Source organism: Actinia tenebrosa, unplaced genomic scaffold (genome assembly GCF_029948245.1).
Source record: "Actinia tenebrosa isolate PJP-AT-01 unplaced genomic scaffold, QUT_ActTen_1.0 PGA_scaffold0__85_contigs__length_37466705, whole genome shotgun sequence".
NCBI lineage: Eukaryota > Metazoa > Cnidaria > Anthozoa > Actiniaria > Actiniidae > Actinia > Actinia tenebrosa.
This window is the reverse complement of record NW_028292569.1, coordinates 34520-59848: the sequence shown is the minus strand read 5'-3', so window position 1 is coordinate 59848 and position 25329 is coordinate 34520. Positions and strand designations below refer to the sequence as shown.

At 37.5% G+C, this 25329-nt stretch overlaps 2 protein-coding genes across 4 annotated transcripts; one reads left to right on the top strand and one right to left on the bottom strand.

Moving 5' to 3' along the window:
• Positions 1 to 484: 484 nt before the first annotated feature.
• LOC148913136 (uncharacterized) lies at positions 485 to 3375 on the top strand. 2 transcript variants are annotated; one of them, XM_089026091.1, is made up of 5 exons: positions 485 to 741; positions 1489 to 1659; positions 1768 to 1849; positions 2095 to 2362; positions 2736 to 3375. In XM_089026091.1, the coding sequence occupies exons 1-5, from the start codon at positions 558 to 560 to the stop codon at positions 2832 to 2834; spliced, it is 804 nt and encodes a 267-aa protein (XP_088882217.1). In that variant the 5' UTR covers positions 485 to 557; the 3' UTR covers positions 2835 to 3375. The 2 variants fall into 2 exon arrangements, with proteins under 2 accessions (XP_088882217.1, XP_088882216.1); XM_089026090.1 differs by having other exon boundaries at positions 1750 to 1849.
• Positions 3376 to 3625: 250 nt separating this feature from the next.
• On the bottom strand, positions 3626 to 18319 carry LOC116304347 (sushi, von Willebrand factor type A, EGF and pentraxin domain-containing protein 1). 2 transcript variants are annotated; one of them, XM_089026088.1, is made up of 23 exons: positions 18120 to 18319; positions 16729 to 16882; positions 16090 to 16195; positions 15683 to 15764; positions 15543 to 15593; positions 14441 to 14594; positions 13802 to 13907; positions 13397 to 13478; positions 13257 to 13307; positions 12618 to 12737; positions 12101 to 12229; positions 11285 to 11416; positions 10502 to 10699; positions 9867 to 10058; positions 8960 to 9199; positions 8104 to 8346; positions 7258 to 7446; positions 6655 to 6741; positions 6132 to 6284; positions 5565 to 5729; positions 4987 to 5118; positions 4284 to 4493; positions 3626 to 3815 (listed from the first exon to the last, which is right to left on the bottom strand). In XM_089026088.1, exons 1-23 carry the CDS (start codon positions 18175 to 18177, stop codon positions 3802 to 3804), a joined length of 3048 nt encoding a protein of 1015 aa, XP_088882214.1. In that variant the 5' UTR covers positions 18178 to 18319; the 3' UTR covers positions 3626 to 3801. The 2 variants fall into 2 exon arrangements, with proteins under 2 accessions (XP_088882214.1, XP_088882215.1); XM_089026089.1 differs by lacking the exons at positions 15543 to 15593; positions 15683 to 15764; positions 16090 to 16195; positions 16729 to 16882.
• Between the last annotated feature and the right edge of the window lie 7010 nt (positions 18320 to 25329).

Genomic DNA, 25329 nt, shown 5'->3' with positions numbered 1-25329 from the left:
CTTTGTGTCAATATAAAACCGAGGAAGACAGGCTTATTAAAATTCCACGTGGTTTGGTCAGCACTACGAAGAGAGCGACACTAAATCGATCAGTAACTCAGCAGCTCACAACAACTAAACCATAGACTTGCTTTTATCGATAATATCATTAGAAACTATTTGTTGTATTTATAAATAAACCAAGATGTTAACAATACAGCCATTACCGAAGAAGACTCGCTTTTTTTTGTATTTTTTTCCTGCATGTTTATCATTACAACTTTACTGTTTTCCTTTGTAACCGGAAGACGAAACTAAATCTCCATTGTTTGTCGTGCAACTTTGACAATATATAAAAAGGCCTTAATAATACCATGTTTTGATTTGTTTGTGTTTTAAAACTGAAAAAATACAAGTGATTTTTTTTGCTGACGATTGAATGAACACTTAAAATTCTCCTTTTTTTAAAACACGAAAAAACGCGTCCTGGTTTCTGTTGATTCTAACTCACGAGCTAAACAACCTTGGAGACTTTTGAAAATTATTTGTAGAATTTTCCAATTGGGGAAGAATCGAATATGAGCAATAAAGAGATCATTGTAGAGTTATTTAACTCTCTACGACTTGGCCATGTTTCTAGTGCTTTTATTTCTTTGGGATACGATCGCCTTCAAGATATTGTCTGCATTAAGAAAGAAGACATTGACGCCATCATAACAAACCCTAATGTCAAGGAGAAATTTCTACGCAGTTTGTACGAAGGTAAGGTGATATTTTTAAAGGCTTTGAATATAATTCAATTACATATACAATCTTTGTTTTTGAAAAACGAATTGGATGGATTTTCAGATAGTTTTGCCAATGAACTGCGGAGTTACTAAAAACATGAATGATAGTCCAAACATTTGGATGGTGATCTGATTCATTGATAATACTTTGAATTGTGAATAGTCAGAAGCTGAGCAGTTAACACATAACTTTTGGGGTTTTGATACATTCAAGTAACAGGTCATAGCACTAGATCATTGTTTTCCTGGTGTTTCTAGTACTGTTTTTACTCAACCACCTGTTGGCCTATTGTTCACAAACCCGCACTTAATCCCCCAACACTGTCTGCTTTTCGAGCGATATCCACAAGAATCACACTCCTAGGTTGAACATGATTTACTTCGATGTAGTCTGAAACAATCCTCAATTACTACTGCTAGTTTTGGCACAGGAAGTTTACAGGCTCTTTTAGGGAGGAAATATTTCTCAGTTGTTCAAAAGTAAAAAGGCGTTTATCTTAAGCATGGTTTCCTTGTCTAAAAAAACTGAAATAAATCACACTTGAAAAAGTGATTTTTTTTATAACTTGGCATGTCTGTTTCCAACACCTGTTAATGTAACAACGCCCGTCGATAACAAAGTACTTTAAAGATTTGAAGCCGTCATCTTAGTAGTTTATAACAATGCTTATCGAAGTTTTTTCCCTTTTAATAAACTTTCCTCGACTGTTTTTCTTGCCAGAAAGAGTCGTTGTAAGTCTATGGCTTCAAGATCTTGGACTTTCATCGTATCAAGAGTCGCTTTTCTCATTTGGCTTGACGAACTTAAAATCTTACATCAATTTGAGTAAAACTTCGAAAGAAATTTCCGGGATTGCCAGCCAAGCCCATCGATGTAGACTCCTTAGGGCAGGTCTGTATGGCTTTTTAACAGCTTTGTACATGTATTAATATTGTAAATATTTGAATATTTTGTCAATCTGACATCAATCTGATTTATTAGGTTTTTCATTGGTTTTAGTCCAGGTTTTGGCCGAGTGTAATAAATCGCATGTTGTGGCCACTGGAAAATGGGATAAACACGAGTATCTTGCTGGAGGAAGGTAAAGAGCTTCATCAGTATCTTAAATTTTAAAGATTTTAAAAAGATATTTTTTTGTTTAATAACTGTGTATCTGATGGCGTGTCTGTGAAAGAATATTTTTCACCTTTCTGTAAATATCAATTGTCGCTTAAACTGTGTCTATTATCGATTGTTAATTCCTAGTTTAATTTTCCCGCCATTACTGATAAAAGAGGCCTCGCGAGCGTCGTTCTAATTCAGCTGTTATCGTGTTTTCTTATGCAGGAATGGTTATTTTCTGTGTCTAACAGCTGAGGTTTATAAAAACAACATCAAAGACGCAAGCAAAACCGCTCTCACAGACCAAAAAAGAACTGTCAAGTTCCTGGTGGATTCTGGAAGTGACGTAGTTACACTACGCCATGACGTCATTAGTGAACTCCAGTTAGACTGCATTGGGACCGCAAAGCAGTGTGGTGCAGGTGGAAAAATAATCAAGACACCTGTGTACTACGCATGCGTGAACATTGGAGGACATCGCGTTGATGTTGAAGTAAGTTCAAGAATTTTTGTTTGAATTGTTTAAAACAATTACATGAACAGTTACTGAAGAAAATACATATCTCAGCATTGAAAAATTCAGCTTTAACTAGAGCGAAGGCATTTAACCCGTGAAATAAAAAATACTAGTCAACGTATAATAGTCAAAAAGACACAAAAGAAAACGATGAAATTAAGGTCTACTAAAGTGTATTAGTCTAACATCTATTTCACGGATTTAATGACTTCACTCTAGTTTCTTTTTCTTTCTTAGTTTCTCGTTTTTTAATTTAATTTAATTTATTATTTTTTGTAACAAAATTACACCGTCCAAACTTTATTCAAATTTATTCAATTATTTCCTGTATAAACGTTTATCTTGATAGGTTGTTGGCGACGTAATGGACTCTCTCGGAACACCAGTGCTACGACATTTCAATCATTTCATTCAAGACGAAAAACACGTTTGGTTAACAAGGGAATGAATATCAGGGACCTCGGTCACGTGACGGCTGACACATGAGCCAGCCAGCTTGCACGTGCGGACTCCAAGAGATGAGGAAGATAGTAGAAAATGTACTTAAACAAAGCATTTTAGAGTAGAAAGAGAGCAATTAAAGGAATATAAATGATAGATTAAAGTAGCAATATTGGTAAGATTGAGACAAAAGTAAGTTCGTGACTTAGAGCCGGATTTACAGTGAATGTCAGCCGAGAAAGGTAAACACACTAAGAAGGCAGGACACAGAAGAAAGCTAGCTCTTAGCATAGCCACCTGTCAAATGAACAATGAAAGAAAGATATAACAATCTACAACAGACCATCTACAGACGCCTCTAGACATAACATTGGCAATTTTTAACCTTTTTTTAATCTTTGGTTTGATTTTTTAACTAGTGAGAAGAATAAGTGGTAATGGACGGACATGTTTCGTTGCTGAGCGCCGTGTTTTCGTAAGTTTAGTTGGTACAAATTTGTTTTCATAGTTAATTGCTTAAATTAAATGTTTACTTTTCGCTTAAATAAGATTTTTTGAGTCGGATAACTACTGTTGTTGTTAGACTGTGATTAAATCGTCAAGACCTGAAAACTGGTTGCTGTTTGAAGAACAAAATTATCCAAAAAAAAACATATCTTCAAAACTTCCAGCTAAATCTGTATATAGAATTATAGCAAGAGAATACAGGGACGATCAGAGGAAGAAGAAAGAATTAGTATTGAAGGAGAGTGATTATTATTATTATTTATTTTGTTTTGTTAAAAACCAACAGCAAAATGATTTGGAATGTAGTTTATTTCTTTTCATTTAAATGTTCAGAAATGTTTTAAAATCAACCAAAATTTAAGAATATTAGGATCTGGTTTTTTTTTTTCTTTTTTTTTTTTTTTTTCCTGTCTTATGTTATAATTATATGAAAGTCCATGTTGTTTATCGAAAGAAGTGGAGACTTCTTAGATTAAGTCATCTGAAAAGAAACAAATGGTTTTAACAAATAAAACAGCTTTTTCCTTGCTCCGTTCCCATAGTAATAAAGCACGCAGGAAGTGGCGTAAGCACGAAAGAAGCGTAAGAAGAAGCACGAGCCGTAGGCGAGTGCTTCTCACACTTCTTGAGTGGTTACGACGCTTCCTATATGTGCTTTATTACTGAATGGAGCACGTAAAAAGCTGTTTGTTCGTTTTATTATATAGCTAATTTTTTTCAGTATTTAATTTATTTACGCAAAAAGAAAGACGGTCGCAGGATCTAACAGCGACTTCACGGATGGCGTCAGCACTGTGCTCCGTTTACTAATAAAGCACAGTTTTGGACCAATCATTGTGCGCGTAATATTCTAACTATATAATAACATATGGTGCTTACCTAAGATGTGCAATTATTTTTGCGATAAGTTTTTGGTAATTATGACAACATCAGGGTATTAACAACTCACCTACATCGAAACTAGCATCGGCTCCCGAACCAAACACTTGATTGACAGTCAGTGTTGAAAGCTCAACGACTTTACCAAACGGATTCTCAGCCGAACATTCGTAATTGCCTGAGTTTTCGTATGTTGCACCTGTGATGGTAAGCTTGATGCCAATAACCTTCCCATTGGAGTCTCGCAAAAACTCTCTGGTCTCTTGACCAAGGAATCCAGCTGAATTGAAGAAGACATTTGAACTCATAATTTTACGCTGACTTGTATTTCAAAAATAATCTAAAGCGCTTTTCGTATGAATGGGAAGCGGTACTGAAATGCTGCACTTAAACGGTACGACATGCCGTAACACTGAAATGGTTTCCCATAAGAATGGTTATCGTTTGCGTGGAAAGCGGTACTGAAATGCTGCACTTACATGGTACAACATGCCGTAACACTGAAATGGCTTCCCATAAGAATGGGAACATACGATTCTTATATTTAAATACAGCACGTAAATAATACATGGTACGACACCCACTACGACATGCCGTAACATTGAAATGGTTTTCTATAAGTATGAGTGTGAAACGTACTTGAATACTGTACATAAATGATACATGGTACGACACTTTCCGTTAACCTCGAAATGGCTTCCTATTTTATCGCTGCTAAACGATAAACGATAACGACGTAAAGAAAATCCTTTCTCATAAAAAATGGGCCTTACCTGAGATGTTTCTCCTAAACTTGAGTGTGATAGATGGTGTTGGCGAACCAGTAACATAGCAGCTGATTGATGTACTCTGTCGTTCGTCTATTGTTTTGGTTTTTGGAGTGACACTGGTGATAACGGGTTTTGCTGCAAAAAAAAAAAAAAAAAAAAAAAAACCGTAATATTCATCAAAGGTAGGAGACCTGAACCATTCTTCGCTTGTCGTGGCCAACAAGAGAGGCAAAAAGGTTTTTCTTTTTTATTCGAAAGTCAAACGATTTGGCGAGGGTCAAATTACAATTCTCGTGCAGTCTAGGTTTCTGATTGGCTACACTACCCAAAGTTAGAATGCATTATTTTCATTTTACATTTTAATTGGCTCTCGTGTCTAAGTGGTGTAATTGGCCCCAGTTACGTACAGTAATTGCACTGTAATCGTTCCTTACCCTTCTTTCTTGCCTACGTAAGAATCCTAACCTCGCATAACGCCTTCTCATGGCTCTTATTCTCCCCTCCCCTCCCCCCACAAAAATCCCACCAAAGGACCTTGTCTCATCAAACTATTTCTGCTGTACCCCAGCATACATCCATACCTCCACAGTGTGAAAGCTTTGACATTCCCAAGCTGAGTGTAGTAGTTCCAGCAGGACAAGGAATACAAGACGTTGCTTTAGGGTTGTTTTGATACGCGTTCTTTGGACACAGTTGGCAACCAGGGTCCATTCCATCAACGGAATAATGGCCGGGACGGCAGACAACTGGCAGAGAGAGAAACAGAAGATTTAGTTATCTGTGTTGTCACTGGCAGAGGAAGAAGGAGTCATAAGTTATGCTTGGAAGAGGAAGAATGAAAAGAAGTAGCAAGCTGGAGGAGACCTGGAAAAGAGTCGACCTTTTTACCTTGCGCGTAATGTTTTGCCATTTCAGTCCACTTGTCATTCCCTAGAGTATCATTTCTTTGTTTAATGGTTGCGCATGAGAAGATACATGAATATGGATACAACTCAAACAAATAATGTTATTTTCAAGAGAATGACACGTAGTCTGATCTTGAAATGGCACAACATTACTTCCAGGCGAAAGATGTATAAAATACAATATGGTCACCGTGAACCTTAATACATACATGATCATGTGACACACATGATTTGTATACATACCACGACACTGCTTGACATCATTTGCTCCTGCCAGGGATGAAGTCCCGGATGCACAATCCTTGCACGTTGCACTTCCTTGCTGATCCTGGTATTGACCAGCAGCACATGGTTTGCACTTGCCGTTACTTGAGTACGTACCTCGTGGACAATCAGCTGCAGGAGTAAAAGGAGAATTCAAAATTTTATACCTTTAACTGTTGAAGGGTTTTGTAGAGATCCTGTCTTTCGCGTTCGAGGAATAGACCCTTTTCGAATCCCAAATTACCGCTGTGTTTCTTGATTACAGACTCGTTTGCACAGGGTTAGCCTCGAGTTTGTGAAGAATATTCACGTGTTCCAGTCAAGGTCCGTCGAGTTTCAAAGTGTTTGTATTGTTGAAGTTGTGCATTCTTTACTTTACCGTTGGTATTTGTGAATATTTAAACACTGATTCGAGGCTAACCCTGTGTAAATGAGTCTGTAATCAAGGAACACAGCGGTAATTTGGTATTATGGTCTATTTGGCAAAGATTTGTCTACATACCACAATAAGTTTTAGATCCTGAGCTGAATGCGATGGCCATTTCTACTTGATTACCGGTGCAAGAACTGTCATCTTTTAAGGCGGCAGCTGAAGAAAAAAATGGATGTTGAAAATTTGACAATAATAAGTGTGGTAGAAGTTATGATATACCATATGACATGACATGACATATGTGTGATATGACATGGTATATCATAGCTATAAGTGTGATATGACATGGTATACCATGACTATAAATGTGATATGACATGGTACAATTTATGATATACCATGACCTAGCTATTAGCATGGTACAGCTTATGATATATCATGACCTAGATATTAGCATGGTACAACTTATGATATACCATGACCTAGCTATTAGCATGGTACAACTTACGATATATCATGACCTAGCTATTAGCATGGTACAATTTATGATATATCATGACCTAGATATTAGCATGGTACAATTTATGATATACCATGACCTATTAGCATGGTACAACTTATGATATATCATGACCTAGCTATTAGTATGGTACGACTTTTAATATATCATGAACTAGATATTAGCATGGTACAACTTATGATATATCATGACATAAGTGTAGTATAACTCACCAACACAATCCGGTACTGCAGGGGTCGGATCCCATTTCGCACTGTTACATGTCCAGACGCTATACGGGGATGGATTTTTATAGATCTGCTTGTCACTTGGACACGTGATAGTGCAGTATTTTATTTGACCAAAGCTACTGCACTTTCTATCACCACCGTATGGGCCTTTAAGCTCGGGGCATCCCTGAACTGTTATCAAATGAGACACGGTGAGTTGGTACGTGTTCTAACGAGAGATTTGGGATCAGACTGATGGACCAAACCCACATGGGCGTAATGCTTTCCCATTTCAGACCACATGTCATTCCCTTGAGTATTATTCCTTTTATGCACTCTTATTTTGGGCGTAATGCTTTCCCATTTCAGACCACATGTCATTCCCTTGAATATTATTACTTTTACTCTCGGCGTAATGCTTTCTCATTTCAGACCACATGTCATTCCCTTGAATATTATTACTTTTACTCTCGGCGTAATGCTTTCCCATTTCAGACCACATGTCATTCCCTTGAGTATTATTACTTTTACTGTCGGCGAAATGCTTTCCCATTTCAGACCACATGTCATTTCCCTTTAGAACAAGAGTATGTGTTCTATTCATTTTCATGTCTTAACCATGAAATAAAGAAATAATACTCTAGGGAATGACACGTTGTCAGAAATGAATAAAAAGGCGTATTCTTTCAGGTCGTATCTAAGAGGATCCCGATACTTAACTAATATGAAAATATTAAATAAAAATATAATGGTCCCAGTGAAACTGTTCCTAATCTGTCCACCCCAAGTACTTTGTGCACGTGCTGTGACTTATAATTGATTGACAGTTACTTCTGTTGGTATACATACTTTTCACAGTGACCACGAACTCGCACGTGGCAGTGTTTCCAGCCTTGTCATAAGCCGTGTAGTATACATTCCACGAACCAAGACCAAATACCTCTCCACTTTTTCGCGTCGATGTTACCTTGGTGACGCCGACATTGTCGGAAAAGGCTGGCTCTTGCCACGTGACTGTTGCTGAGGATGTGGTTGTCAATACTCCGACTGGGCTCGCGGGACAAGGCGTAACGATTTTGGGGTTTTCTTTGTCTGCAAGGGAAAAAGATCACTGGCTACGTTTAGAAGAAAACAAAAAAATGGAAGGAAATTGTAGAATGCAATTGCCCTATTTCAATATATCGTTAAATTAAGTTGTTAAGACAAGAGAGAATGGCGAAGAACCACGAGAATTTGGGCTAATTTTACTCTGAATTGTAGCTCTGATATGTCTGGTCTGGGGACGTTTTATAAGCTGGTGTTTATGATCCTACAATATATATGGTATTTGGTGGCTATAATTGCTTTTATGTCCTAAAAACTACAATGTTCCGCATGTTAAATATATACCTTTCCTGCAAGCATAGTGCATTGTGTTCTAGATTAAGTGTAAATATATTTTGTTTAACTCGTATGGTTGTTTTTGTAGCGAAGCTAGACCACGATGGATCAACAAACACGGAAAAGGCCTATATTGTATTATCACGTGTGACGTCATTACGAATCAATTGTTATAGGTAGAGGAACTGTGACGTCATTATTATCCATTTTTTTATAGCTTTGATTGGTAAAGCATTTAGACGTAATCCATCTATGATGAGATTCTTCTGACCAGAGAACCTATTTATCACTGAAGACTGTGATACTAATTTTAACATTCCCTTACCATAGACCATGACAAGTATAGAACAAGAATCAGAACCAGCAGAGTTCCTGGTCGTCCAGGTAATCTTGGTCTCACCAGCAGGGAACCGGAACTTAGCGTTAGCTGTCGGTGGATCGACAAGGAGAATTTCACCAAGATACGATGGCTCTTTCCACAAGGAACTCACGTCTGCTGTTTTCTGGCCAGGAGCTAAGTTGACCATGATATCAATGGGACATCGAATCCATGGCTTTACAACCACTACAAGAGAATCGCCATAAGTCAAGCATTATTAACAGGTACTAGCTGTTTCACCTCACTCTCATTCTGTACTGATTACATGATCCCATCCACTTTCAAGGTCGTTAGCGCTAAAATCATTAAAAATAAATGGATTTGAATCGATATCTTCAGCTTAGGAGTAATGTTTTACCAATTCAAGATCAGAGGTGCTTACCGTTTACCAGGAAATTAACCGGAAATTCCGGTTGGAAAACGAACTTCTTGCAATTAAGATTATCCACTTTTCCCGCTCTTTTCGGTTCTTCCGGTAGACGCGTGTACCATTTTTTGAAAGACAAAGTTTCCCGCTCTTTTCTTACCATTAGCCAATGAATGTGAAACGAGTAAAGGCGCGATTGCACGGACCAATTTTCTCTGCAACTTGTCGCAACAGCGTTACGACACAAATTGCAGGATGGTTTACGAATTCTAGTTTATGGCAACAATCGCTGCAACCTGTCTCGCAGCATTTCTTTTTTTAAATTGCGCTGTAGGTTACACGCTGCAATGCATCATGCAACTTGTGTCGCAACGCCGTTACGAGACAAGTTGCAAAGAAAATCACTCGTGTAAACACGCCTGTAAGTTGTGCTCAATTTTCTACCATGGCAGATAATAGGTAATAGTTAAAAACTGCTGAATGTACCTTTAATGCAGGTTGGCTTGGATCCCGTCCATGTTTTGTCGGCGCGACATTCTCTCACAGGCGATCCACTCAGCTGATAACCTTTGTTACAGATGTATGTACATTGTCCCTGGTACTTGTTTCCCTCGGTTAAACAACTTGATGGCAATAGTCTTCCATTGGTTGGGGCAAGCAGTACGGGACATTTGACCGCTAGTCAAGCAAGCGAAGAGGTCAGTAAATAATATACGAGTTGAAAACAACTTTTGAAATGGCTTTCAAATTCAGGGATTTTGATTGGATAGTGCGGCATTCTCATAATTTATGATTGGTTCAAAGCAAAAACCATTTGAGAGTCGTGAATGTCGTTCTCTCTTCTTATTCATTGGTGTAATTAGAAAAACATTACCCTACACATGGCTTTCAAATTTACTCACAATCCTGGGCCAACTAGTCTCGCACACAGCCGCTTTCAGTGTCGTCACGCAACGCTTTCTCCTCTACTCAGGGGAGAAAGCGTTGCGTGACGACACTTAAAGCGGCTGTGTGGGAGACTAGGGCCAACAAGCCCAACACTGAATACCGTGCATGCCCACCTTAGTTCAGAAGGTCAGAAGGTCAGAGGGTCAGAGCGTCAGAATATATAATATTCGTACCTGTACATCGTGGAGTGTTTGTATTCCATTTCCCATTAGCACCACATGAAACTGAATTAAGGTTGGGGTTTTCGAGGACATAGCCATTCTCGCAGCGAACAGTACACACATCGCCATAATAGTTAGCCCTGCTTTGAGTGCACCGAGCAGGCTCGATGATACTCTTGTATGGCCTTGCTAGGGGAGCACATTCATCCTCTACAGAGATAAAAAAAAAACAAGGGTTATCCTTATGGTCAACGGTTCTCGACTATACGAATACTTAACTCGCAAGATTTTAGACTTCTAAGACAAGGAATTCTAAAGAAATTATTATTATTATTATTATTATTGTTATTATTATTATCAGTATTATTATTAATATCAGTATTATTTTTATTATTTATTTATTTTTAATATTTATTATTACTATTAATATTATCAGTGTTATTATTATCAGTATTATTATTGTTGTTATTATTATTATTATCCATTATTATTATTCATTATTATTATCCATTATTATTATTATTCATTATTAAATTATTCATGTTGGCTGAAGTAACCATTTCTTCGAAATATTTAGTTCTTCCTAAATTCAACTAAGATAATGGCTATAGAAGAAAAAGGAAGCATTTTTTGGAGTCGATTAAGGAAAATTAAAAATTGATAGAATGAAATTAAATTTATTTCGAGCGTTTTTTCGTATTTCCCACAAAAGAAATCTTAATCGCACGAGAGCCAATTAAGATTAGAGAAAATACTAGTATTTGAATCTAAAGAAAATATTTCTGGTTAACTTACTCATGCAAAGCTTCATGCTATCAGTCTGATGATAACCAGTTTTACATTTACAGTAGAAGTCACCGTGTAGGTTTACACACTTAGAGGTTGTGGTATTGCATGTGTGACTTCCTTCAACACACTCATTATTATCTGGGGGAAATAATGGATATAATTAATTAATAATAGGAAATCAATAATGAAATGGGAATGGAGAGGAGGTAAAAGGGAAGGGAAGAAGTGAGGTAGAATTTTTTCTCGGGGAAATAATGATGAATGAAGCAACGAAGAGAAAAGAAGGGAAGAAGAGAGGTGGTATGGATGGATGGATGGATTGCTTGGTGGAAGTGACGCAGGACGCCATCAAGATGGTCATTACATAATACTCCAGTTCTCTGTTGCTCCGGGTTTAGAATATTCACGTGTTCCACTGAAGGTCCATGGAATTTCAAAGTTTTTTTGTATTGTTGAAGTTGTGCATTCTTCACTTTACCGTTGGTATTTGTGAATATTAGACACTGATAAGATAAGATAAGATAATTTACTTAGCGTCAATAACACAGGGAGTGATTGCCCAGTCTTCCGAGCCAAAGGCTTATGGTAAAAGTGTTTGACAAAATATATGAGGCTAATCCTGTGTAAATGAGTCTGCAATCAAGGAACACAGCAGCAATTTGGAACTCAAAAAAGGTCTATTGAGTCGTGGACTTGGCATATTTGGCGCTTGGGAACTGGGTAACGATCAGCCACTTTGATTGGATGATGTGCATGTAACTGTAGCTGTGATTGGTTAAGAGGGGAAACCCTTTGATAGTCACACTAGATTTCTTTTTATACCTTTGCATTCATATCGAGAAACCTTCTTGAATCCAGAGTTGCATTTGCAGTGATATTCACCAGGCGTATTGACACATTCTGAAGTCTTGTAATTACACTTGTGGCTGTCTCCTATACACTCATTGATGTCTGAAATGAAAGAATTCCTTTCAAAATATATATCCACTACAGTTTTATGCACTTCGGAGACTACTTTCTTCGGACACAATCTTTATAATACTCAAGAGAATGACACGAGGTCTGACAATAGTCCCCTTTACAGTTCTCTGTGCCATCTTGAAAGGTAGCCATGCCTTTGCATCGAAGCGAGACGAACGGTGAGCTTGCAATGACAGAGACCTATTTTAACACCTTGGATAATTATTCACACGTCTATCACTGCAAACTCACCGTTCCTCTCGCTTCGATGCAAATGCATGGCTATCTTTCAAGATGGCGCAGAGAACTGTGGAGGGACTATATTGTCATCATGTTTTGTCAGTCATGGTTACACACCTTTAAACCAATCAAACCTCACCTTCACAACTTAATTGATCTTTAGGCTTGTAACCATCGTTACATTCGCACTTGAATGATCCAACTAGATTTTTACAAACTGAGTTTTCCTTGCAAGGACTTGTGGCACACTCATTAACATCTGTAAGAAAATCGAAAACATCAAAAATGATTTATAGAATGAGATCATAATTGAACTTTCATTAGTCAGCTAATTTACGCTTGGTGAGGTCAGGGCACGTACGCCTTCGGTTTTGCGGACGGAGGAAAACCGGAGATAAATCCTTGAATGAAGGGAAAGACCTAAACAAACTCTACTCACATGTGATGCTGAGTCAAAGAATGGCACTCGAGTCTCTAGAGGTTAGGGGCGAATGGACTACAGATACGCCCAAGTTGATTCCCAAGTTGAAGAAGATAGAAGAGGATTGTGCAATGTTTCGTAAGGGTTTTTATTATTAGGTTGGGAAAAGGCCGGGGATATTTGACCAGATTTTGCCCATACGAAAACGCGCAGTCAAAAGTCCCATTGTCTAGTAACGACATCCCCCCCCCCCCCCCCCCCTTGCCACGTTAATGTCCCAAACACAACATAGTGTGTATGATTGGATGTTTGATTAAGGAGAAGGAGAGAAGGACCGGTTACTTGGATCATACTCACCGACGCACGAATCATTAGAAGCCAGTTCCAAGCCAGGGGGTTTGCATTTTCCTTCAAGATGAATAGAACAGGTTAGTGTAAGTGTTTGTCGTATTGCATTCCTTGACATGATCAAAATGTTTGATCACTGACAAACATACCGTTAATCTTGATCCATCTACTGTGTGCCACCCAGCCGTAGTATGGAAACAAGAATTCCTTCCCATTATGAGTCACTCGAATCTTGAAAAAGAAAACTTACATTTTACAAACATCGCCCCATGAAAGACTCTCCATGAGGTTCACTCCACATGCACTACCACTACATTCTGTATTTACAACACACAACACTCAACTCACATGTTAATTTTTACAGGGGGATAGAGGACCGGAGTAAAACCCTCGTGGCAAGGGAGAGAACAAAACGTCAAACAAACTCAACTCACATGTGTCTGCGACCCCATTCATGAACTACACAACGGTGAGTGACAGCGCTTTGGGATAGAGCTCGGAATTAAAATCCCTGTGTCGCAGTCTGACTTAATCTATTTTAATGTTTTATTTACCCAACTGAGTTGCCAGTTTCCAAAATATGCGTGACTTTTCCTATAAATTTTAATATATTCTGGCATCCCCACATCTGTATTGTCATTGACATCGAAGGTATCCAAACTAGAAATCAAATCAAAATACAGGTCAGCGGTAGATTAGAGAAAAGCATTTCCTCATGAGTGAATGCACCAGTCTTGCATTCAATGCATACCGCTGATTTTGAAGACCACAGACGCATTTGCACAGGCTTAGCCTCGTTTATAAGTCAGCTATTCACAGACAACATTAAAAGTGTGTGGGATTTCAAAACATTGGTATTGTTCAACTTGCATATTCTTTACATTACAGTTGACTTTTATAAATGGATTGCTCTTAAGCGAGGCTAAGCCTGTAAAAATGAGTCCGCAGTAATAAAACACAGCATTATTTACTGAATGAGTGACTAATCTTGAGGTGCATGTTACGTCATGGCCGCCATGTTGGTTGACGATAACAAAGCATTTCTCATTAGCTTCTCTTTTTAGATAAACCAACCTGGCGCCTGTCGCATCGTTATTTATATCTCAAGGGATTTTGAGTCACGTGTTGCACTCTAAGAATTCCAGCACGTTTTGGTAATTGATAAAGCTCTCTCTTAAAAAAAAAATACTTACTTTCCCTCTTCAAAATCATCATCCCCATTAGTATCTAATTCATGTCGAGATGTCTGCTTAACTCCACCAACACCAAAGATCCTGATGAAGACCTTTGCGTCCGTACCCGCCCCATCGGAGCTACCTGTTTGGGTTTGGACCTTGTAGTAAGCACCTAGAAACAAGGCAAGTTTTTGATATACTGATTGAGTCTTGGCATCTGAATACATCCTTTTAGCTTGGACGTATTGTCTTCTTCTTTCAGACCACGTATCATTCCCTAGAGTATCATTTCTATTTTAACGGTGGTGCATGAGAAGACACATGAATATGGATACATCTCAAACAACGAATCTCATCCTCAAGAGAATGACACGTGGTCTGAAATGGGACAACATTACACTCAAGCTAAAGAGGTCTATTCATGAATGAATATGAAAAGTAGAACAGGTCAATTAAGCAATGTAACTAAAGTCCCACGTTCTCATCCCTGATCAACCTCCATCAAATAAAGTTTATTAAATCAACCCAGCTGTGCATTCTTGCCTAGTTTTTCGTTTCCATGACAAATCACTGGCATTTTTTTGACTTCTTCAATGTTTATGTGTCTTCTATGCGCAACCGTTAAACAAAGAAATGGCAATGACGACACGTGGTCTGAAATGGGGAAACATTGCGGCCAAGCTAAAGAGTTCTAATCATATCATAGAGACAGTTTTCGAGTGGTGAATTTACACCACGCCCATCTCAACTTTCTTCTTCTTTCGACTAATGAAATTCAAATATATATGAATATATGTGATAACATTGAATTTCCCCAAGTTCCATCACTTGGACCAGAATTCAGATCATTGGAAATGGAACCTATATCACGGAGGTTGGATTTCCGCAAGGTTCGTCACTGGGACCAGAATTTAGATTGTTGGAAATGGAACTTATATAACTAAGATTGGATTTCCCCAAGGTCCATCACTTGGACCAGAATTTAGATCATTGGAAATTTAACCTGTACCACTACCCCCCACCCCTGCTACGACAATGTCCCAAACACAACATAGTGTGTATGATTGGATGTTTGATTAAGGAGAAGGAGAGAAGGACCGGTTACTTGGATCATACTCACCGGCGCTCGAATCATCAGAAACCAGTTTCAAGCCAGGAGGTTTGCCTTTTACTTCAAGATGAATAGAACAGGTTAGTGTAAGTGTTTGTCGTATTGCATTCCTTGACATGATCAAAATGTTTGATCACTGACAAACATACCGTTAATCTTGATCCATCTACTGTGTGCCACCCAGCCGTAGTATGGAAACAGGAATTCCTTCCCATTATGAGTCACTCGAATCTTGAAAAAGAAAACTTACATTTTACAAACATCGCCCCCATGAGAGACTCTTCCATAAGGTTCACTCCACATGCACTACCACTACATTCTATATTTACGACACACAACACTCAACTCACATGTTGATTTTTACGAAGGGATAGAAGACCGGAGTAAAACCCTCGTGGCAAGGGAGAGAACAAAACGTCAAACAAACTCAACTCACTTGTGCCTGCGACCCCATACATGAACTACACAACGGTGAGTGACAGCGCTTTGGGATGGTCGTCGGAATAAAAATCCCTGTGTCGCAGTCTAACTTAATCTATTTTAATGTTTTATTTACCCAACTGAGTTGCCAGTTTCCAAAAAATGCGTGACTTTTCCTATAAATTTTAATATATTCTGGCATCCCCACATCTGTATTGTCATTGATATCAAAGGTATCCAAACTAGAAATCAAATCAAAATACAGGTCAGCGGTAGATTAGAGAAAAGCATTTCCTCATGAGTGAATGCACCAGTCTTGCATTCAATGCATACCGCTGATTTTGAAGACCACAGACTCATTTGCACAGGCTAGCTTAGCCTCGTTTATAAGTCGCTATTCACAGACAACATTAAGAGTGTGTGGGATTTCAAAACATTGGTATTGTTCAACTTGCATATTCTTTACATTACAGTTGACTTTTATAAATGGATTGCTCTTAAGCGAGGCTAAGCCTGTAAAAATGAGTCCGTAGTAATAAAACACAGCGTTATTTACTGAATGAGTGACTAATCTTGAGGTGCATGTTACGTTATAGCCGCCATGTTGGTTGACAATAACAAAGCATTTCTCATTAGCTTCTCTTTTTAGATAAACCAACCTGGCGGCTGTCGCATCGTTATTTATATCTCAAGGGATTTTGAGTCACGTGTTGCACTCTAAGAATTCCAGCACGTTTTGGTAATTGGTCAATCCCTCTCTTTAAAAAATACTTACTTTCCCTTTTCAAAGTCATCATCCCCATTAGTATCCAATTCATGTCGAGATGTCTGCTTAACTCCACCAACACCAAAGATCCTGATGAAGACCTTTGCGTCCGTACCCGCGCCATCGGAGCCACCTGTTTGGGTTTGGACCTTGTAGTAAGCACCTAGAAACAAGGAATCAATGAATAAGGCAAGTTTTTGATATCTGATTGAGTCATGGCATCTGAATACACCCTTTTAGCTTGGACGTATTGTCTTCTCCTTTCAGACCACGTATCATTCCCTAGAGTATCATTTTTATTTTAACGGTTTTGCATGAGAAGACACATGAATTTGGATACAACTCGAACAAAGAATCTTGTTCTCAAGAGAATTACGGCTTGGACCTGGTTTCATTCCACGTATAGGCTTCATTATCAATATTCCATAGCTCAGATCAATCTCTACGAACGAATGGAAACAGGAGAAAAACATTTGGGCCAACAAATCAAATAATGATATTTACGTACATTTATAATTATTTATTTAGCACAAAAACGCCCAATACTGCAATATGTACTCTGGCCGGGGACATAGTTGTATAACATTGAAGAAGTCAAAAACAAAAACTGCCAGTTATTTGTCATGGAAACGAAAAAACGAGGCAAGAATGCACAGCTGGCATGATTAAATAAACTTTATTCCATGGAGGTTGATCAGGGATAAGAACGTGGGACGTTAGTTAAATTTCCAAATATTGACCATTCACTTTAATCTAAATTGGGCTCGCTGTGGTTCTACTTTTCATATTTACTCATGAATAGACCTCTTCACCGATCTTCACCTTGGGCGTAATGTTTTCCCAGAACACGTCTCATTCTCTTGAGGATAAAATTCTTTGTTTGAGTTGTATCCATATTCATGTGTCTTCTCATGCGTAACAAAGAAATAGCAATGACGACACGTGATCTGAAATGGGGAAACATCGCGGCCAAGCTAAATAGTTCTAATCGTATCATAGAGACAGTTTTCGAGTGGTGAATCTACACCACGCCCATCTCAACTTTCTTCTTCTTTCGAATAATGAAATTCATATATATATATATATATATATGTGATAACATTGAATTTCCCCGAGTCCATCACTTGGACCAGAATTCAGATCATTGGAAAATGTATCTATATCACGGAGATTGCATTTCCGCAAGGTTCGTCACTGGGTTCAGAATTTAGATTGTTGGAAATGGAACCTATATCACTAAGATTGGATTTCCCCAAGATTCGTCACTGGGATCAGAATTTAGATTTCTGGAAATGGAGAATATATTCACTAAGATGGGAGTTCCCCAAGGTTCATAACTGGGACCAGGTTAAGATAGGATTTCCATATGGATTTGTTTTCATGTTGGTATTCTTTCTTACCTTCCACTACAAAAGATCGTAGTAATAGAAAAACAATGAATCCGATACCACCAACCATGATTAACACATAAAACAACTTCCAAGACCTTGGTAATTCTCGAAGAGTTCTAATCGTTTCGTTTCAGCTCACAACAAACTCCGCCCTCTCTCTGTATGCTAGCTCCTTGTTCGTTTCAAGTCCTTACTAAACTCTTGCATAAACTCTGGGCGTGCTACCAAACTCACTTGACTTGTAGACCACGTGACTACTCCAGCTGAACCACTACAGAACATTTGCTGTTGACTCTGCTTCTCTGGCGCGAAATTAGGTGGCAGTTCTTGTTTACCTACCTGTTCTTAAACAAATCGCTTGTGTAGGGTTACTATGACAGAGATAATTGTTTATCAGGTGTGATAAACAGAAAACAGCTGAGCCGACTGAGGCAAATTTCTTTGAACATTGAATGAATGAATCGGTTTATTAACTTTGAACTCGCAAGAATAGCTCTGACTGTTTCTAGTGCCAGCTGTTAAAGATCTAAAAGCCCCGCGAAAAAACCTCGACAACGCGAAGAAAGAATTTGTCCTCGATCAAAAACGAATTAGTATTGGAAGACGCAGCAAAAGAAGATTTTTGAAGATTTTTGAGGTATTTTTGAAGCATAACGTTTTTGATCAAAACGTGGCAAAGATTTTTCAAATAAAAAAAGGACAATTAAGATAATTCTTTCGTTTCAATTTTTAATTAAACCTAAGCTTGGCACTTTGAGATTCGTTTACTTAAAGAAAAAGGACAAGAGTATTGTAATTGATGGACTTAACTTTCTGATTGCATTTTTCCTGTATATGAAATAAATTGTAAGATTTTTTACGAAGTTTTGGAATATCAAACTTAAACACGAGTGAATATTGGGATTGTTTTTAAGAATAGTACACGGATTATTGTATAATTTAACATTTTTTAAAAAAAAATAAAGAGGTATCTGCAGATCACGCGCTCTCATTGGTGGACGATAGAGCATGCGCTGGCTATGACTAATTGTAGAGGCTCCTGAGGTAAAATGGGAGCTGAAATTCGTCTTTTTTAGGCTGGGAAAATGGGATTTTATGCACTGGGGATGGGATTCACAAACAAAAAAAATCAAAAAATGGGATGAGAGTACTGACATAGGCTGGGTTATGGAATTAGATCAAAATCACGGGGCGGTTTGGAAATCAGTGGAATTGGGACCCTCCCTTCAGGACCCTCATATATCACCTAGAAGACGAGGGAGGGCATATTTTATACTCGTAACTTTATACTAAGTATATTAAGTTAAATTAGTCTAAAGCAGAATGTATTATAGTCCGATCTAATTCGAAGAGAGTTTATTAATGTTTAATGTTTAAATTCCTTTGTCAGCCAATGAAGCTTACTATAGTATTCGAGAATATTGCGAGCATTGAATTAGGGAAGTCTGTTGTACAAGTGTTTGGGATACTATATTTAGAAATGACGAGAGCTATTTTTATCTCGGGTTGCGTGTCTCTGACTGTCACTCCAATTAGTTAGTAAATATATTTACCATTGCCACCTGAATCCCGGTCCCAGTGATGAACCTTGGAGAGTGTCATTATAACGAATATTCGAAAAGGAAGGGATCGAGGAGCATGCGCACAGTGTTTTCTGACGTCATATTGTTTGGTACGCGTATCGAGCTCCCACATCGATTATCGTGTCTAGTTTAATAAGATAGAAAGTTCATGTTCTTATTATCATTTTCTTAAGGTTGGGAATAGCTTTTGGAAAAGGCTCTGGGAAGTCTCGAAACTACTATCTTAGCAGTTTCATTTACGACCATCCTCCTAAAGCTTGGGAACGCAGGAAAATTGGTATTCTGTATCGAAACTACGGAGTACAGTTTTCACTCAAGTGACAAGGCAGACAAATTTGTGTACGAAGCAAAAGAAACTTTTAGCACAGATTTTGAATAAGGTAAAGTAGAAAGAGAATGATTTGTTTTGGTTATACCAACGTCGCCGCTTGACGTCATATCTTTAGCTTTATCATAATGTGTAAATCCGATACTAAATGCTAATCATATATTTCTAATGTGAACGCAGGTTTGAATTAATTGGCTTATTGTTTGTTTACTCGAATAATGATCGAATATGAATAATTAAAACTAGGATCAAACGTTTTCTCTTGTCCGTCCATAATGAAATTACTCGCACTCGTGTTTTCAAATATTATTTCAAAGTAAATTCGTTGTTTCAGTTCATTCTTTTGAAGCCTTCTTTTCTCTCTATTTCTCTTTCCTTTTCTCGTCACCATTCATCTTTTCCATACTTGACTAAGAAAATATATAATGGTAAAACTCCTTTTTTCAGGTAAAAGCATGTGAAGGCATGACTACTACCTACGAGGGGTGTTCGGATCCCACATGGAAAAGACAACGTTGGTTATAGAGTACCAATCACCCGAGATTAAGTTTCGAAAAGGTTGTTTATTCCTGATGTGAAGGGAATGAGGCGCAAGGTATTTTGCACATTTCGTTTGTTATCCTCTAAAATGCGAATGGTATACAAGTAATCAGGAAGGCGACTTCCTATCTACATGGGCAATAAATGTTGTCATAGTAACAATCCAAGATAAGGAGCCACTGCTCCACCTTTGAAGTTTTGTTTTTCGAATTAGTCCTTTTCTGACAACAATATGGTTCAGATAAAACTCATTTGATGGGTTATAATTGTAATTAGGGGAACCATGTTTAATGATTGAAGAGTGAGTAATAGCATAATTGTTCAGGGGTTTTGGTGATTTGTTTTTCTCAAAAAGTACAAATAAAGTCTTGAATAATGTTTCTTTGTTTTTCTCGTCTTCTGGTGTGAGGGAGGGCGGGGCTCACAACCCCGGCGTGCGGTCGGCGTCCTAGTAGGACCCCTCCTAGCTGATGACCACCACACTTGCCCCATTGCACTTTCCGGGTCAATCACTGGTGAGATGGCCAAAACAAAAAGACTATCTACACTGTGTGCTTTAACATAGAACGCTGTCGAACAAATGTAAGCAGGTAGAAAATAAGGAAAACGAAATTGCGGCAATATGTAGGATAATAAGTAGGAATTGCGAAAATTAAAAGTAACAGCAGTGCGCGCCTCATATAGAATCTAGGCAGTCGATACAAACCTACAACTTACGTTAGGAAAGTACGAGACAATGAAGTTTCACGCATCCCACATGGAAAGGTCTTGAATAGGTTTTGTTTACGTCGCATGCTAATTCCCAAGGGATTCGATATATTTTCAAATTCATTGCGTATTTCTTACGACCGCATTTTACGTTTGATCGAGCAAGAAAGGAAACTTGTACAAAGATTGTACATCCCACATGGACCACGGTGTTGGTATTACCTAGGTAGTTGCATTTTTATGAGATGGGGACGGTTGGATGAGGATGAGGAGGATCCTATATGGATTTCCATCCACTTTTCCAAGGATCTTCCCATGTTGAGATCCTTCCTTGCTGAATACCCAGATTTATGGGTCTTGCATGATATCTCCCCGTACAGAATATTACGATAAAGGGCAAATATAAAGAAACATGATTGTAGATGAATCATTATAAATTGTACGTTGGTATGCAAATTGTACATCCCACATGGACAAATGTGTTTAAAAGATAGAGAAGAGAGGCATTTGCATGGGGAGGAGGAGAGGGTTGTAGGAGGACGAAATTATGAGACGAAACTCCAACTTCTAAACATAGACATTCTAAGAATCTTGGATATATCCAAGATTCTTAATTAGTCTCTTAAAGGGTCGGATCAAAGGTACCCCCTTTGAAAGAATATAAAAATTGCTTTTTGGTAAAAAATATACAATAAAAATGAAAGAGTCAAGAATCAAAAAGAAAAAATCAAAAGAAAAAATGTTAGGGTTAGGGTGAAAATCGTTAGGGTTAGGGTTAGGGTTAGCGTTAACCCTAACCCTAACAGTCTTAACACTAACCCTAAGATTTTTATATTTTTATTTTTCATTTTTATATTTTCATTTTTTATATTTTTATTTTAACAAAACATTTTTTATTTTTTATTCTTTCAAAGGGGGTACCTTTGATCCGACCCTTTAAGAGACTAATTAAGAATCTTGGATATATCCAAGATTCTTAGAATGTCTATGTTTAGAAGTTGGAGTTTCGTTTCATAATTTCGTCCTCCCGCAACCCTCTCCTCCTCCCCATGCAAATGCCTCTCTTCTCTATCTTTTAAACACATTTGTCCATGTGGGATGTACAATTTGCATACCAATGTACGATTTATAATGATTCATCTACAATCATGTTTCTTTATATTTGCCCTTTACCGTAATATTCTGTACGGGGAGATATCATGCAAGACCCATAAATCTGGGTATTCAGCAAGGAAGGATCTCAACATGGGAAGATCCTTGGAAAAGTGGATGGAAATCCAAATAGAATCCTCCTCATCCTCATCCAACGTCCCCATCTCATAAAAATGCAACTACCTAGGTAATATCAACCCAACAGCTCATGTGGGATGTACATTTTATTTATGCATATTTTCGTATGGCATTCCTTCAGCGTCACGGACGATTTTTGAATGCTTTAAAACGTATAGTTTTTATAAAAACATTTATAGACGCAACGTCTTAGCACAACAAAACTTTTAGGAACTGGGGTATGCTGTTACTCAGTTTTGAGTAGTTTTAGGGCTGACCATGTAAAATACCACGAAATAAAGATGTTTTTGTTCGTAATTGTCATTGCTGGCGTTGAGTTAATGGCTTTGCGCGCGAGCATATGTCTATATTTTCTAAAAACCGAAAAACCTTGTTCAAAACACAACATCCCATATTTAAAAGCGCAATTTTACTCCCAGGGGAATGCGAACAAGAAGTATACATGATTTTAATCAATTTTTCCGTGTGGGATATTGAATTTTCGATGGGAAAGGAAAAACAAACCAATTTGATGATAAAATACAGTTTTACTCCTACAGTATCTTCTACAATACAACTTATCTAACTCTACATATACAACTACTACCCTCGGAACGAAAAAAAAAAACAAAAACACAACAAAAAACAAATAAACAGACATGCAGCTGTACGTCTTAGGAAATATTTTTTAATTATTAAAAAAGAAAATTAATCTACGATTGCGAACAAAAATGTGCACCAAATGTACAGAAAATGAAACAAAATGAATCGATAAAAGAAGTCGATCTCTTTACCCTTGTGTCATTCTCTTGAGAGTAAGATTCTCGTGTCTTCTCGTGCACAGCCGTCAAACAAAGAAATAATACTCTAGGGAATGACACGTGATCCCTAAGTTGAATATAGGATTGTAATTTTTCTCTCAAGTTTGTAATTTTCTTACAACAATTTTACATCATTCTTTTTTGTTTGTGATTCATTTTTTGAATGAGAGTTTTTAATTGCTTTGATTTTATATATTTTCAGTTCTCCTTTAATTTCAGGCTGCTACAACTTATAACCTCTATTCTACTTTTCAAGTAAAGTACGACTTGGACATGCTTTTGAGTCTTATGAACCTTATATGAATTTTGCATATATATATATGTCTCACATATACCTCATCATACAAACAGTCATATTATACACCGAATAGGTTTGATTATAGCAATCATTCCGTGTAAGTACACACACTTGTCAGTACTTTATACACCAACTCTGCCCAATACATAACGATTTAAGGAAACACCCGGTGAAGTAGTAACTAATGTTCCTGCTGTAACCCATGTGGGTCACAATTACAAAGGATTGCGCATGCTCAAACAAGAACATGACGTGTGGACACTAAACTTATCTAAGACCAAATTTAATTAAAAACTGGTAATATTTTACACAAATAGTAATTAGTACTGTTAAAATTAGTACTGTTTCGTAGAGTGCATACCATATATATCCGTGAAAAAGTCAACTAAAAAATCGTACAAATTAGTGCAAAGTTTTGTAGGTCTACGGTCTACTGAACTTACTAATTTGTGCGATTTTTTACAAAGTTTTTTACGAATATATGGTATTTTTAAATTTTGTAAATTTGTAAATTCAAGTGAATAGTGTCACGGTGCCATTTCAGAACACCTGTCATTCTCTTGAAAATAGTTATAACTTTTATATAACTGGTGAGGAAAAGAATGCGTAGAGTTTATACTGTAGTCAGCACTGCAGATGTTATAGGGTACATATTTCCAAGTGGCGTCTACAAGGAAACAACAACTTCAACTTTTCTTTACTTTTTCTCAGCTTGCGAATGGCAAGACAATAAAAATCCCGCAATAAAACTTGAATTCGCGTACTGAAGCATTTTTTCCTAATTACAAACTCAACGTCACCGATAAGCAGAATTGCTGACTGCGTTAATGACGAAGCTCAAAGTCAACCCCAAATTACTCTTTGAAAATAATGAATGACTTCATCATGACATGACATTGCCATCTCGACTTCTCCATGTGGGATGAACAAAAATATTGAAAATGCCATAATTCATAATCTACACATGCTCAATGAAACATAACTGAGTGCATCAATTATCACATTATTCTGTCTTGTGATTTGTTGTGTTGTGAAAACCTCATGAGGCAAACAATACGACAGGTACATACCTCGAACGAAGTCTTATCTTTTTTATTCATTTGAGTGACCAGAAACGATGGCTCAGGTCGAGGTTTGACTTGATGAAGTAACTGTGTGAACACTGTGTGACACAAGTCCCATCTCGACTTGGACTCATTGTTTAGTAGTCACTCAAGGAAACTTTCAAAAGACCCCTTGCAGCACGTCGGAATGTAGCTCAGTTTGGAGGACATAACAATCTAGGTTTCCAATTCTCAGGAAGTTGAAATTCTTGTTTTGTTGTCCAAATTGAGCTAGTTTGACGTCACATGCAAAGGGTCTATTGGTGCCAAGTACAAGTACCTATATTCATAAACACCTTTGTAAAACATTTATGAAGAATTATAAAGTCATTAGAGTGCAAACAATTAATCCGTGAAACACTAATTACTAAATAGTACAAAATAGTGCTAATTAAACAATAGAAAACAATGCAATACTAAAGTTTCACGGATATATTGTTTGCACTCTACAGTCGCTGTTGGAAGTTTATTGAATTTTAATAAATGACACATCACTACACGCACAAAATGTGAAACAAATTTATTATTAAATTTCATAAAAATTGATAAGCCATACAATAAAAAATGTG

Coding starts and splice junctions, on each gene's coding strand:
- LOC148913136 (XM_089026090.1), top strand. CDS start 558: ATGAGCAATAAAGAGATCATTGTAGAGTTATTTAACTCTCTACGACTT. Junction 1,850..2,094: donor GAGTATCTTGCTGGAGGAAG/GTAAAGAGCTTC, acceptor TTTCTTATGCAG/GAATGGTTATTTTCTGTGTC. Junction 2,363..2,735: donor GACATCGCGTTGATGTTGAA/GTAAGTTCAAGA, acceptor TTATCTTGATAG/GTTGTTGGCGACGTAATGGA.
- LOC116304347 (XM_089026088.1), bottom strand. CDS start 18,177: ATGGTTGGTGGTATCGGATTCATTGTTTTTCTATTACTACGATCTTTT. Junction 10,059..10,501: donor AAACACTCCACGATGTACAG/GTACGAATATTA, acceptor TTGCTTGACTAG/CGGTCAAATGTCCCGTACTG. Junction 5,119..5,564: donor AAAGCTTTCACACTGTGGAG/GTATGGATGTAT, acceptor TTTTTTTTGCAG/CAAAACCCGTTATCACCAGT.